The sequence below is a fragment of the Dromiciops gliroides genome, chromosome 2 (genome assembly GCF_019393635.1).
Source record: "Dromiciops gliroides isolate mDroGli1 chromosome 2, mDroGli1.pri, whole genome shotgun sequence".
NCBI classification, from domain to species: Eukaryota; Metazoa; Chordata; class Mammalia; order Microbiotheria; family Microbiotheriidae; genus Dromiciops; species Dromiciops gliroides.
The window spans coordinates 243,809,120-243,824,376 of NC_057862.1; the positions used below are offsets into that span (position 1 = coordinate 243,809,120).

At 40.0% G+C, this 15,257-nt stretch overlaps 1 protein-coding gene across 6 annotated transcripts in view; it reads left to right on the plus strand.

The window, feature by feature from the left end:
* The window catches only part of FBXO34 (F-box protein 34), a 55,592-nt gene extending 43,331 nt beyond the window's left edge, over window positions 1-12,261 (plus strand). For all 6 annotated transcript variants that reach the window (XM_043986329.1, XM_043986331.1, XM_043986333.1 and 3 more), the window contains one exon: window positions 9,437-12,261. In XM_043986329.1, the coding sequence (XP_043842264.1) occupies window positions 9,660-11,567 (1,908 nt within the window). In that variant the 5' untranslated portion in view covers window positions 9,437-9,659 and the 3' untranslated portion in view covers window positions 11,568-12,261. The remainder of the gene's footprint in view (window positions 1-9,436) is intronic.
* The last annotated feature ends 2,996 nt before the right edge of the window (window positions 12,262-15,257 follow it).

Sequence of the window (15,257 nt, forward strand, 5' to 3'; positions counted from 1 at the left end):
TTTTGTTTTGTTCTTGTTTCTAAAAGGTGAGGGAGATCCATGCACATCTGTAGGTAGCAGGGAAAACAATCTACTAGTAAACTGGGAGAGATGGAATTTTAGATTGGGGGGTAGAAATGGGATCAAGGGGTACATACAGAAGTTGTCCTTGGTGGGGAGAATAGCTACTTCATAATCAGTGACTAGAATAAAGAAGGAGAGAACAGGGAGTGAGGTCAAGGGGTAAAACAAGGCTACTACAGAAGTTGCAATGAGGACTCTGATTTTTATGAAAGTTTAAAATATGCACACTGGATCAGTTTCTCCTTCTCACCCAATTCCTATATCTGGTAGCAAATGACTCTCCAGATGAATGATGACAATCTTTTAAACCCAGCATCCACATTAGTTAGAGAAAAAGGGGAAAAAACTCATTCACAAAATTTAAGTGTCCAAGAGACATTTCTTGGAGGATATTATTTACAGCTAATTGGAGACATGAGAGGATTGCTCCTGTAGAAGAAAAAAAAAATTAATACCGTACCTCTATACTTGAGGCATATGTGTCAGGAACAATTTTTTAAAAAATTAACATTATTCTAAATTGAAACATTCTGCTTGGAGAGAAATGTCCAACTAGCTCTACCTTTATATACTTAGAAATCTAACACAGGGGTAACTAGATGGCGCAGTGGATAGAGCACTGGCCCTGGAGTCAGGAGTACCTGAGTTCAAATCTGGCCTCAGACACTTGACACTTACTACCTGTGTGACCCTGAGCATGTCATTTGACCCCAATTGCCTCACTTAAAAAAAAGAAAGAAAGAAAGAAATCTAACACAACATAGTTTGAACTAACATTTATATAGAAATCTTGAACCCCGAAAAGGTCACAGTATGACTTAACCTCCTTAATCACTAAATTCCCTCTTTTATGGTCCCCTCAAAGGTTCAAAAGAACTGCCCCCCCAATCAATACCCCAGTTCTTTCACAATGGTGTAAAAGAGAGCATTCCCTTTATGTGCATCATAAATCTTAATCCCTGGGTTGGAGAAGGCATTGATCTTAATTAACCAGATGAGACATTTCTTTTGTTCTAAATTTGGTTACCATTTTCCATAGGCCCTTAGCTTTTGGTTTTGATCTTTCACACACTGTCTTAAAGGGAAAAGTCTAAGAAAGATACTAAGCTAGAAAGATGTTTCTTCATATTTCTAGTTCAATGAAAATGAGGATTTTAATGTGCCACTGGGCTGCATCCTCCAAATCTGGGTGCAGATTAAGGTGATATGATGATGTGACAGTTCCTCCAATATGACTTTCCCTCTTTCTCCTTAATCTAGACAGTTTCCCGTCATTGACATGGATTAGAGATGTTCCCTATTCTGGGGTGTTCCAAGATGATTAGTTGCTACCTCAGCTTCTAAATCTATGTCTTAAGATCTTTGAATAGTGGAATTAAAAGGTATAAGAGTCTGGGGATGAAGTTTTTTCTAATTTACTTAAGGTTGGCTAACACTAGAAGGACTGGAATATAAGAATACCTTGAGGACTAAGTTGCATCAATTAATGTAGCATTTTTTATGCATAAAGCAAAGAAAATAGAGATGAGATAGGAATTTTTATTTCAAAGTAAAATTATAATAACATTTTTGCATCCTTTGCTACACCTGGTTTTCCTACAGTGCTAACCATGGATGATCCCAGGTACTGTGGGAATATTTAGTTCTAGGTAGACACTTAATCCATGAAATTATAATCGGAGAGGGGCAGCTAGGTGGCACAGTGAATAAAGCACTGGCCCTGGATTCAGGAGGACCTGAGTTCAAATCCGGCCTCAGACACTTGACATTTATTTAGCTGTGTGACCCTGGGCACATCACTTAACCCTCATTGCCCTGCCAAAAAACAAAAACAAAATTATAATTGGAGAAATAAGAATAGACTCCTACATCTGGTTTTAGAGGTGAAAGAAATTAATAGTTAAAGACACATAAGTGTATAGGAAAGTAGCCAGCTGTGATAAAATAATGGGGCCCCAACTGAAGATTGATTTAGAATTGATTGAATTGGGTGAGACCGAGAAACTGACAGAGAACCTACCTAAGAATGATTAAATCGAGACCACACCTGGGCTGGCCTGAGTGGGGTGTTGTTCTCAGAGGCTATGGACTACGACATCAACAGGAGAACACTCTTAACCAATCAGCTTGAAGGACCTCTCTTTTTGGAGGGGGAGACAGGAAGTAGGAAGGTGAGGGTGGCTCGCTGGATCGCACTCTTTTTCATTCAGACTTTGGCTTGGCGACAGAGAGAGAAGCAGCTGAGGATCTCTCCCTTTTCGTCCGGGACATTGGCTTGGCGGGAGAACTTCATGTGGGCTGCTAGGAAAGGAGGGTTTTCTCTCTGGCTACACCGAATAGATCTAAGCTAGAATTTTCCATTCTATAAGGGATCTGTTCCCAACCTCTCTTCACTAAATTCTTTTTTTGGCGGGGGGGGGGGGGGGGGGGGGGGACGACACTGAGGGTTAAGTGACTTGCCCAAGGTCATCCAGCTAGTAAGTGACAAGTGTCTGAGGTCCGATTTGAATTCAGGTCCTCCTGAATCCAGGGCCAGTGCTCTATCCACTGTGCCACCTAGCTGCCTCCTCTTCACTCACTTCTTTTTGGGGGGGGGGCAATGGGGGTTAAGTGACTTGCCCACGGTCACACAGCTAGTAAGTGTCAAGGGTCTGAGGCCGGATTTGAACTCAGGTACTCCTTAATCCAGGGCCGGTGCTTTAACCACTGGGCCATCTAGCTGCCCCTTCACTAACTTCTAATACTCTTTAATAAATACTTAAAAGCCTAAATACTTTCTGAATTTATCAGTAAATCTTAGCTAGTTCCCCCCCCCAAAAAATTGGAGGGGGCAGGTTAGGACCCACATTATATTACTGTGTGATGTTTAAAATTTAAAGTCTTTTCAGGGGGGGAAAAAGCCTTTTAAATTGCCTGGCTATTTCTAATAACATTGGGTTATTCTTTTAAGCAAGGATCAAAGATCTTATGAAGGTGCTTATGTTTTTTTCCTTCTTGGATTCTACATATAAATGCTAATTTTAACGAAAGCTAGGGAAAGGTAATAAACTTCCAAAACACAGATCCTAATAGGGGAGAAAGGTCTATGTGTGCATGTGTGTATTTTCTAGCAAGCAATATTTAATTTATATTCTGCAGAGTAAGAAAGGATAGGACTTATGGTTTATAAATTCTAAAATACAAGCCTATCCTTTAAACACGTAATAAGAAGGCTCTACCAACTAGAAATGATTCATAATAGTCATAGTTTTAGGGGGTCCTGTAGCAAGGAGTCTGAGAATGTAAAAATGGAGAAGAGGGAACTCAGTGAATGGGAAAGAGGTGGTGTGGGATACTTGAGGAAAAATAAGTTTTGGAATAGCTATTATGGGATGTACAATAGACTCAGGGTGGTGGCAAAGAATTGGAAATCAAGGGAATGCCCATCAGTTGGGGAATGGCTAAACAAGTTGTGGTATATGAATGTAATGTAATACTATTGTTCTGTAAGAAACAATGAGCAGGAGGAGTTCAGAGAAACCTGGAAGGACTTACGTGAACTAATGCTGACTGAGAGGAGCAGAACCAGGAGAACATTGTACACAGTAACAGTAACATTCTGTGATGAACAATGGTGATAGACTTGGCTCCTCTCCGTAGTGCAATGATCCAAAACATTTCCAAAGAACTCAAGATAGAGTGTGTTCTCAACATCCAGAAAAAAGAACTGTGGATTCCGAATGCAGATTGAACCATACTGTTTCTACTTTTGGACTCTTTTTTTCCTTTTTCTTTGAGGTTTTTTCCTTGTACTCTGTTCTTTCACAAGATGACTAATGCAGAAATATGTTTAATGTGATTGCACATATATAACCTATATCAGATTCCTTTCCATCTTGGGGAGGAGGGAGGATGGGAGAAAAATTTGGAACTAAAAATCCTATGAAAACAAATGTTGAAAACTTTCCTTATATGTAACTGGAAAATAATAAAATACTTTTATTTATTTTTTTAAAAACCCACCAAAACGGGGCAGCTAGGTGGTGCAGTGGATAAAGCACCGGTCCTGGATTCAGGAGTACCTGAGTTCAAATCCTGCCTCAGACACTTAACACTTACTAGCTGTGTGACCCTGGGCAAGTCACTTAACCCCCATTGCCTCACTAAAAACAAAACAAAACAAAACAACAACAACAACAAAAACCACCAAAACATTGGGGGGGGGGGAAGCCTCAGGGAATAATAACATCACCTTGTAACTACCATACAATAAAAGCTCTAACTAGAAAACCAGAAGCTTCTTCCATTTACTAGTCTGGGAGATAAATTAAGGGAAAGGTTAAAGAGGGGAGATTTATGATCTAATATCCAATTTTAAATTTAAAGTCTATCACCATTGTTCATCACACAATGTTACTGTTACTGTGTGCAATGTTCTCCTGGTTCTGCTCCTCTCAGTCAGCATTAGTTCATGTAAGTCCTTCCAGGTTTCTCTGAACTCCTTGGTGAATTTTGGGCCCATTCGAAATTAGGTGAAATAAATTTGTAGTTTATCCATTGCTTATGTTGACTTCTTCTAGGTCTCTTCAGTAGCAAGTGAGCAGAATCAGAGGAAGTAGATTATGAGAATAATGAGTTTTGTAAAGCATGAGTGGCAGCATAATAAGAGATACTGTATAGTAGCGAACTGTTTAACTATAGGGTCTTAATTGTCAAAGAAGGAATGTAAGCCTTGAAGGGTACTGTCATGGAGGGAGGAAAGTGATCATAGGCTTTGGAGTGATAAGGGGCCATCACCATATGTTGTTGTTCCTCCATTTTTGAAGAGGACCGATAACATCATGAGTGATGTCTTGACTCGCATGTTAATTGGATTGGAGGCAGAGTCGTGCAGAGTTGTCAGCTTCATTCTCTCTCTCACTGTCATCAGAATCCAGTGGCAAGACAAACATCAGGAAGACTGGAGATGGCCCGGGATGTGGTGGATGACCTTCCCATCTTCTGTGTCCATCCCATCTCTAAATGCTCCACGGTTGCCTGCTTCAGCTGCCTTCATGGCTGTTGGAACAAATTGTTCTCACCCACCCGTTTCACTAGGGGAGGTCTTCACATTCTTAGGGTAGACATCTCCCTAACTCACTAGGGTAGGTTTGTGGTTTGTCTTCAATCTGGTTTAGTCCATCTGCTGAGATGGTTTTACCAGGGTGTGACTGCTGAGTATGTTACAGTTTCTTGGAGCCACAGATGAGAGTTGGGTGAATGTGGATACCAAAAGTAGATGAGCAACCCTGAAAAGGGCTTGGCAGCCTACACACCAAAGGTTCTAGTCCTAGTCTTCTAGTAGAACAGTGAAGTTTGGAGTGAAAGGGAATACTGAGTCAGTGTACTTGACTCCTTGAGAAAGGAGAGAATGACCCAGTAGATAATTGCCAACAGGACCTGGAATGATTTATGCATTTGGATAGATTAGACCTCAAAGGAGAGGTTATTTTGTTTTGTTTTTTGTTTTTTAGTGAGGCAATTGGGGTTAAGTGACTTGCTCAGGGTCACACAGCTAGCAAGTGTTGTGTCTGAGGCCGAATTTGAACTCGGGTACTCCCGACTCCAGGGTCGGTGCTCTATCCACTGCGCCATCTAGCTGCCCCGAGAGGTTATTTTGTCATAATAGTAGAGAGAGGGTCTGAAAGTGGGAAGGGGAAACAAAGAATTTTCTAACTACTCTTCCAGGACCATTGTTGTAGGAAGGGGCTGAGCAGGAGGGGTATAAGTTATGAGAGAAGCTACAATCAGCACTGAAAAGGATGGCTACAGATTCATTCATTGTCTTTTAGAGAAAACTGGGTCTTGATGAATTGACAGAAGATAGAAGGAACATGGGAAGGAGGGGAGTTGTGAGTAGAGATGAGCAAACAAATAAAATGAGGATGTCGTCTTCTGGGAAAGAAAAGACTGGAGATGATATTCTTTTTGTTTTTGTTTTTGTGGGGCAATGGGGGTTAAGTGACTTGCCCAGGGTCACACAGCTAGTAAGTACCAAGTGTCTGAGGCCAGACTTGAACTCAGGTACTCTTGAATCCAGGACTGGTGCTTTATCCACTGCGCCATCTAGCTGCCCCCTAATGATATTCTTATATTCAGTTCATCAAACATTTATTAAATACCTACTGTATGAAGGCCTTTTACCGCTAGTCTGCAGATGTAAAGATGAAGAAAGTTCCTGTTCTCTTGGAGTTTAAAGCTTAGCAAGAGAGAGGGAAGACAGAGAAACAGGGTAGCTCTAGTAAAAGTTATGTGAATACATAGGAGATGCCTAGAAGTATAAGGCATTTTTGGAGGGGAAGGTTGCTTGTTAAGAGGGCTAGAGAAGACAATGTGGGGGAGGTGACACCTAAGTGATTTTCACAAAGGTGCAGAGAAGCAGGATGAGACACCAGGGAATAATTCAATTTAGCTGGAATGGGGCGTGCAGGAAAGTAGATGATATGAAATAGGGCTGGAGCAGCAGATGGGAGCCAGATTCTGGAGAGCTTTGAATCCCACACTAAGTAGGCTATGTCTTATTTTGTATAAGGGAACATGAAGCCACGGAAGTCATTTGAGCAGGTGAATGAGAGAGAGAAATATGTTAGGAGTATTCCTTTATCGGCAGCATGAAGGATGAAATTGATTGAATAAATGAAATGGAGGGGAGGAAAGGAAATGTCAGTTATGAGACTTTGTTGTTTTAGGCAACAGGTAATGAGAGCCTCAGCTAGGGAGTAGTAGGAATGCTAAAGAGATGGTTATGGGCCCTTATGTAAAAGAGGAAGTAAGCTCATTGCATTTTGGTCCAGAGACCAAATGACCTCTAAGGTACCTTTTGTCTTATAGATTCTTCTGCAGTTCTATTCTACAGTTCAGTTGCCACTTGAAGATTGGAATGATCAACCACCCCTTTAAGATGTTTGGAAGAGAAACATAACAAATGTTATGGCAGGGTTTTAAAAATTATACTCTAGAGCCTGGCTACCATGGGAACATGTAGCCTGAGATTTCCATAGTGTACATGGTACATATTGATGTTTCTCCTGACATTTTATTTGAGTGTTTCTATTTGGAGGTATTATTTCATTATTTTAGTGTTGCCTTAACCTTTGTATACTCTTTCATTCTATATCAGTTGAGCTGATTTTATAGTTTGATAACTCACCAGCAAACAAAAAACCATTTGTGAATACATGGAGCATTCCATTAATTAATTCTCTATAATGAATAATAGCCCCTAAAATAGTATGTGGAAGAGGAAAACAGATCACAATGTGCAAAGATTGCTAAAATAAAAGATAAAAGAATCTCCTGTTCTGGTTTTATGGCTCTAGAAATAATAGGGCAGTGGATCTCATGTGTGGAAGCTGGAAGTGGTTAGCACAGAAAGACAGTTGTTTTGAGTGTTCCACTCATTGTGTCCAGAAATGTGTATTGCAGAAATCCACATGCTAAAACCAAGGAAAAGTATACCACCCATGACTTGCCATTAGGTGAAGGACCAGGTTAATACGAAATTTGATGTGGTAGATCAGGCCTGATTCAGGCTAGCCTGAGTATCTCAGGTTTGATGTTGGAATGAAATACTTGTAAAAGGTCTGACAAAGGAGGTTTACTTAGCCATAGCAAGTGAAGGGTATTCAAAGCAGGGAAGGAATATTTAACAAGGGTATGGTATCAACTGAGTTGAATACAGATTCCCTGTACTATTCTTGGTCTTGTTGCTGGTCTCCTGGTCAGAGGTGTGAGGAAGGGGTCACATGATTAACCATGCCCTGGCTTTTGGCTTTTGTACTTGGGGCATCAGAAGTTAGGTTTAACTGCTTGAACCTTTAAGTTCCTTGAGCCATTTGTGTTGAGAATGGTTTCAATACTTTGGGGGGGGGGGAATGGGGGTTAAGCGATTTGCCCAAGGTCACACAGCTAGTGAGTGTCAAGTGTCTGAGACCGGATTTGAGCTCAGGTCCTCCTGAATCCAGGGCCAGTGTTTTATCCACTATGCCACCTAGCTCTTCCCGGTTTCAATACTTTTTAAGAAAAAACTGGTTAGCATAAGGTCTTAGAATATTATTTCTGCCACAGCTGGAATGTAAGATGAAATTTGCATTACCTTTTGCTGGGGGGGGGGGGGGGGGGGGGGCGGCAATGGGGGTTAGGTGACTTGCCCAGGGTCACACAGCTAGTAAGTGTCAAGTGTCTGAGGCTGGATTTGAATTCAGGTACTCCTGAATCCAAGGCCAGTGCTTTATCTACTGTACCACCTAGCTGCCCCTGCATTACTTTTATAAAGCTGTTGCAAAAGGGTAGACTCAGTGTAAAACAATATATAGAGATATAGATATTGATATAGACATAGTGAACTGTATCTTTCTTAAAACCAAAGGTGCACATTGGAAAAAAAAATACAGAAAAACAAAGGTGCAGGTGAGAATGAGAAATACCAACAGATTTTACTAGTCTGAACCTTCTGCTTAGGATATCAAGTACTATTCTAACTTGTGCAGCCCTGTCTTACATAATACACAGTTTATGTTGAGAAGATATTAAAAAGAAAGGGATCACTTTTGTCATTTATGCAGATGTTTGGTACTTATGTCCCCAGAGACTTAAAAAAGTATAGATGCTGTCATCTCCTCACTACATTGACTCTGTTTCATATTTAGTTTTATAATAAACACACTCATTGCATCTAAAATGCATCTTCTTTTTTCCCTCATCTTAGTGGGTAAAATGTTTTTATTCAGCTGATGTCTGAGTGTCATTTGGGGTTTTTGTGACAAAGTCAGACTCTGCTGAAAATAAACTCATTCTTGAAACCTGGATTTCTTTGATATTTAAAACTTGTTGATGTATTTTTGTTTTGATATCACCTTCATGAATATGTAGCTCCCTTCTCCCCTACCTATTGAGCCATCCTTTGGAATAAAAATAAAAGGGTGGGGGGAGCAGTTCAACAAAAGTAACCACCAAGCAATTCTGATAGGATTTACATTTTCCCTGTTTGTAACTTCACTCTGTATAAGTTAATATGTCTTTCCACGCTTCTCTGGCTTTTTCATATTCATAGTTTCTTAAAGCACAGTTATTACATTAAAACAGATATTACATTACATTCACATAAAAATGCAGGTTATTCTGAATTTATTTTCTTGACTTTTGGTCCTAGAAAGAAATCATTTTAGGGGCAGCTAGGTGGTTCAGTGGATAGAGCACCGGCCCTGGATTCAGGAGGACCTGAGTTCAAATCCAGCCTCAGACACTTAACACTTACTAGCATTGTGACCCTGGGCAAGTCACTTAACTCCAATTGCCTTACAAAAACAAACAAAAAAAGAAATAATTTGACTAATCATACATTTCTTTCCCATAGGGTATCTGGCACAAGTGTAAAGCCATAATCATAAACTGCAGAAGAAAGATTGACCTTTGGAAATTGGTGATGAAACTCTGAGAACTCATTTGAGCTGCCAAAGGCATATGTAAATGAAGAAAAATTTACAAACAACCACACAAGATTAAGTGTCCTTCCTTCTCCACAAGTCATTGAAGCACTCTCTAGAATAGATCCTTTTGGGATTACTTCATCAAATATTATGTGTAATATGAGTGGAAAAGGTCCTGCAGAAAGCTTGAGTGTTAAGGACAAGAATAATACCCCACCCATGGCAATCCACCAAGTAGAAGGAGAGGAACCGCTGTGTATTTGGGCTGTTGTGAAACCTGGCAATACTAAGGAGAAAATTGCCTTCTTTGCAGCCCATCAGTGCAGCAACAGGATAGGCTCAATGAAAATTAAAAGCACTTGGGATATTGATGGAAGAGCTACCAAGCGAAGGAAGAAATCGGTGGATCTTAAAAAAGTCAAGATACAGTTAGAAAGGATGAAAGAAAGCAATATTAGATCTTGTCAACCCGAGCCTTTTGCTTGTGATATCGAGCACTGTTCCTTGCATTATATGAGTGACAGTGGAAATGGATTCTATCCAGGGAGGCCTGCATCAGTCATCGAAATGGTAGCTTTTCTAGAGCAGAGAGCAAGTGCTCTGCTGGCTACATGTACCAAAAACTGCATAAACTCTTCTGCCACTCTGAGACTTGCTAGGCAGTCTAAAGAGGTGCCTCCAGCATCTGATCTATTCTGTGTCCTGGAAGCCTGTGAGGAGTTTCCCCCTAGAGGAAACTCCAAGGATAGCAAACCCCAGGGTGAAACCGTGCATGTACTTGACATGGTGGCCAGGCTGGAGTCCGAATGCTTGAAACATCAGAGGGAACGTGAAATGGGGGGAGGCCTTTCTAGAAATAACAGTTTCCGGAGGCATGTGGGCCGAGTGTTGCTGGCAAATGGAACTCGGGAGGATGAGAGCAAAGCAGAGAAAGGATCACCCAAGGTCCCAGACACCCAGATAAATCCTGCTGTTGCCGTGACTAGAGATCGTGCCTCTGTGAGAGCTGACCACTGCTCTTCTCTGCAGGGAACCCAGTCTTGGGAACATGCCTCCTTGGCTACATTGCCAACAGGTGTGGATTTTCACATGGACAGTGTGTCGTTAGAACCAAGTCAACAGACTGCTGTGAAAACAAGGAGTAGGTGTGATGTGGAAATGACCGAGGAACTCAGTGGGTCATCTTTTCTTCCTCTCACCTGTTCCCAGCCAACAGAGTTACCCCCAGATGCTATGCAAAACAAAAGTATAACTATCGATTGTATGAGTAAGAAGATTGTGCCATTTCCTAGCCAGAATCCTGATCAAAGAATGAGAGAGTCTGTATGTATTAGTATTTCTGTGTCCAAGGTGGAGAAAACTCAGGATTCTAGTATAAACCTCTGTGAAGATCCACTCCCAGGGATGCTGTTCTTTCTTCAGCCTAATCAACCTGAAAAAAATTGTTCCAAGTCAAATGAAAGCACAAAAGAGTCCCCAAGATTCCTCCCAAATGAGAATTCTTCTGAAGATGATATAGAACTTAGGGGGAAAAGAGTTTCGGTAGTAGAGCCCTTTGCACTGGTTGACTCTACTATGAAAAGTACTATGGGAAATGCATTGCAGGCTGTAGAGGGGTCCTGTTTGAAGAAGCAGGTGTCTCATGACTTTTTGGAGACTAGGTTTAAAATTCAGCAGTTGCTGGAGCCTCCACAGTACATGGCCTTCTTGCCCCATCACATAATGGTGAAAATCTTCAGGTTTCTTCCAACCAAGAGTTTGGTAGCTCTTAAATGCACTTGCTGCTATTTTAAATTCATCATTGAATACTATAACATCAGGCCAGCAGATTCTCGTTGGGTCCGAGATCCACGCTATAAAGAAGATCCCTGTAAGAAGTGCAAAAAAAAGTATGTGAAAGGGGATGTGTCACTCTGCCGATGGCATCCGAAGCCCTACTGTCAAGCCTTGCCTTATGGCCCTGGATACTGGATGTGCTGTCACCGGTCTCAGAAAGGTGTTCCTGGCTGTAAGCTGGGTCTTCATGACAATCATTGGGTTCCTGATCTGCGTGGTTAAAGTTTGGGTCCATAAGGAAACAAGAAACTGAAGTGGACTGTGAGAGGTTTAACTCTAAAGCAATGAGTGATTTTATTTTTAAACAATTATACAATCCTATTTTCTAAACCTCAGTGAACTGCGTGTTCTAGATGGCATCCATGTTTTAGAGAGGCCAGTGGGTTAAGAGTGGAGTTATAGAATAAATGGAGAATGTCTGAGTTGAAAATGGTTTGAATGGTAGGCACTGATGACAGGAGAAACTTTCCAAATGCAGATTGGTGGGATAAGTATATAGTCTCCCAAGGGGACTACTTTGGAGGGGGTGACACTCATTCCAATGTACAAATTCTGATATATGGTTTTTAAGAAATCACATCACTGTATGCTTGATTCACTGAGGTTATTTGTGGTTAGCAAATGAATGTCATGCCCTGTGTTGTTTACAGTGTATATAATTGTTTTGTTTTCACAGGCTGTGAAACCAGAGTGTGGCCTTTACTTGGTAGATGAGCACTTTTAGCTCCTCTGTAAATAGCATTATTAAAAACTGTTGTACATAGTCAACAGCTGGCTGAACAACTTAATCACTACAATGCAGCTTGGAAAGCGTTGCAGCTACATAGTTGTGTGCCCAGGTATCTTGTCTCAGATTTGTATATCCTGTATAAAACACGAATGTTTCCTGAATAAAATATGAATGTTTCCAATATAATATATGAATGTTTCTGGGAAGAAACTCTAAATACTGAGGGGTTAACTTGTTAAAAAATTCCAAGATGATGGCTTAACTGGACAACTTTAAAATTAGACAAGAACAGCCCTCTGTTATATTAGTGAAAATCAGTGAATAAAAAGAGTACTGTATAGTCAAATTATAAAATGGTTTACTTTATCCATATGGTCTGGTTATAATTTTTTAACTTCAATAAAATACAAATTCTAAACAGGACCTGAGTTTTACAGAGACTTTTTTAAAAAAAAACATTTTGAATGGGAGTCATTTGTGGAAAGAAGAAAAAGATTTCAAATTTGAGGGAAAGAACACTGTATTCAATCAGAAGACTTGAAATTCAGTTTTGGCTCTGGGATTTAGCTGTGACTTTGGGCAAGTCATTTTTACTGGACTTCATTTTCCTCATCTGTAAAATGAAGAGTTTTGTATCTGAATATCCTTGGATAGCTAAGAGTTGATCCTAAGAAAAGAACCTCCCCCCTTTTTTTTAAACTGTATGGATCTGAACATAGGTCATATTCTCTGCCCAGATCTGGCTTGTATAAAAAGCAAGACTATGATTTATCATTGGTCTTATTTTTCAGTGTACAGTCAATCAACTTTTGTGAGGGTTACATTCCTAGAAAATGAAGCAAAAGTAAAAAATGCAAAGATTGATCTATTGAACCTATGGGAAACAGGAAGTTAGATTCCTGTGACCATCGAAAACTTTCACCAGAAATCACTGAAACCACTTTTCTGCATACAGTTCTTTATAATAAAACATTAATTGTGATATTATGCACTTTTCCTAAAAGAAACCATGCGATAACCCATAAAATGCTGGGTAGAGTAGAGCCCACTCTGGACTAGACAAGAAGGGTCTGGGGCCATGACCTCAGAAGAACCCTGAGGTGTAAGAAAGGGAAAGGGAGAGCTTACCATCTTTAATCTATCCACCTTTTGGCTCTGTGGTTGAACTGTTTCCTGATGAAAAGCACATTCTGGGTTCAGACGGTGGGCAGCTGGAGGTAGGGAGTGACCACCATCTCATTTACCCACAGACTTAGCCACTTGTCCATTTTCTCAATTCTTTCATTGCACGCTTGAGAGGTTACTTTAGCACTTTGTGGAGCAGATTCACAAACACTTTAATGAATACTTTCCTCCTTTCTGTGGATATAGACTTACATACTTTTTTCTCTACTGTTCATAGCCACAAATATGTGTGGCTGTCAATGTGAAAGTGAAAATGAAATTACTAATAAAATCCTGTGAATGCTTGCAGTCGTGTGACAGTTGAGGATTTTCTATGTTTGTTTTCTGCTGAAATCATTTTAGTTGTGTGGCCTGTTTGGGTTGGGACAGGTACTAAATTCAGAAACAAAGGATGGAGTAGGTTTGTTAAACCTATTAAAACTTTTTTCGTGAGTTGCTGGTTATAAGATCATAGATTCAGAGCTAAAAGGGATCTTTGGAGGCATCTAATCCAAACTTCATTTTGCAGATGAAAAAACAGGGCAGAAAAGATTAAGTAACTTTCCCAAAACCATATATCTTATAAAATGGCAGATCTGGGATTTGAACCCAGGTCTTAAGATTTCAAATCCAAGACAACTTCTACTGTGCCAGGCCATCTCCATTGCTATAGCTGAATAGTTTGTCAAAGAAACAGATATATTTACTTGCAAGCCTGGCATGGGTTATTATTTTTTTCTTTTTCTTTTTTTTTTTTTGGTGAGGCAGTTGGGATTAAGTGACTTGTCCAGGGTCACACAGCTAGTGTTAAGTGTCTGAGGCTGGATTTAAACTCAGGTCATCTTGACTCCAGGGTTGGTGCTTTGTCCACTGCGCCACCTAGCTGTCCCTGTATGGGTTATTTCTAAAACCTGTTTAATATAAATTATTCACCCTGCATATATATACTTCTTTTTTTTTAAATTTAATTTAATTTTACATATAAGGTATTTTATTTTTTCCGTTACATGTAAAGATAGTTCTCAACTTTTGTTTATACAAGCTTTACAATTTCAGATTTTTCTCCCTCCCTCCCCCCTCCCCTAGAGAGCAGGTAATCTGATATAGGTTATATCTATATCTATATACATATACATATCGACAAATATCTATACACACATATATTTACACACATAATAACATTAATCCTATTTCTGCATTAGTCTTGTTATAAGAGGAAAAAATCAGAGCAATGATGAAAAACCTCAAAATAGAAAAAAAAACAGCACCAAAAACAAAAGAAATAGTATAATTCATTCAGCATCTATATTCCACAGTTCTTTTTTTTTTTTCTGGATTTGGAGATCCTCTTCCATCACAAGTTCCCTGGAACTCTTCTGTACCATTGCATTAGTGAGAAGAATATAGTCCATCCCAGTAGATCAACACTCAATGTTGATGATACTGTGTACAATGTTCTTCTGGTTCTGCTCATCTTACTCATCAGCTCACGTAAGACCTTCCAGGTTTCTCTGAACTCCTGCTCATTGTTTCTTACAGCACAATAGTATTCCATTGTATCCATATACCACAACTTGTCCAGCCATTCCTCAATTGATGGGCACCCCCTCAACTTCCAATTCCTTGCCACCACGTAAAGAGCAGCTACATATATATACTTCTTAACAGTAATTGTGCAGTAGTAGTATTTTAAGGGATACAAACCCTTATTTACAAATGATTTCAGAGTTGTGAAGGTAGTATCACCCTTTTACAGGTAAGAAAATTACAGAGGTCACAATGTAAGTACTTGGAAGAACTGGGTCACTAATGAATTTTGCCTATTAACCTAGTCAGTTCTCCTTGTAGTGTGCCTGGTACTTAATATTCGGGGGTGAGGAGGGTACCTGAGAAATAGAGACAACTGTCCCTGCCCTTAAGGAGCTCAAGTCTTATTGGGAATATTTATGACACATGAATCATTGTATATAGTACTGACTATAAATGCAGCACCAGCTCATAGAATGGGGAGATGATTG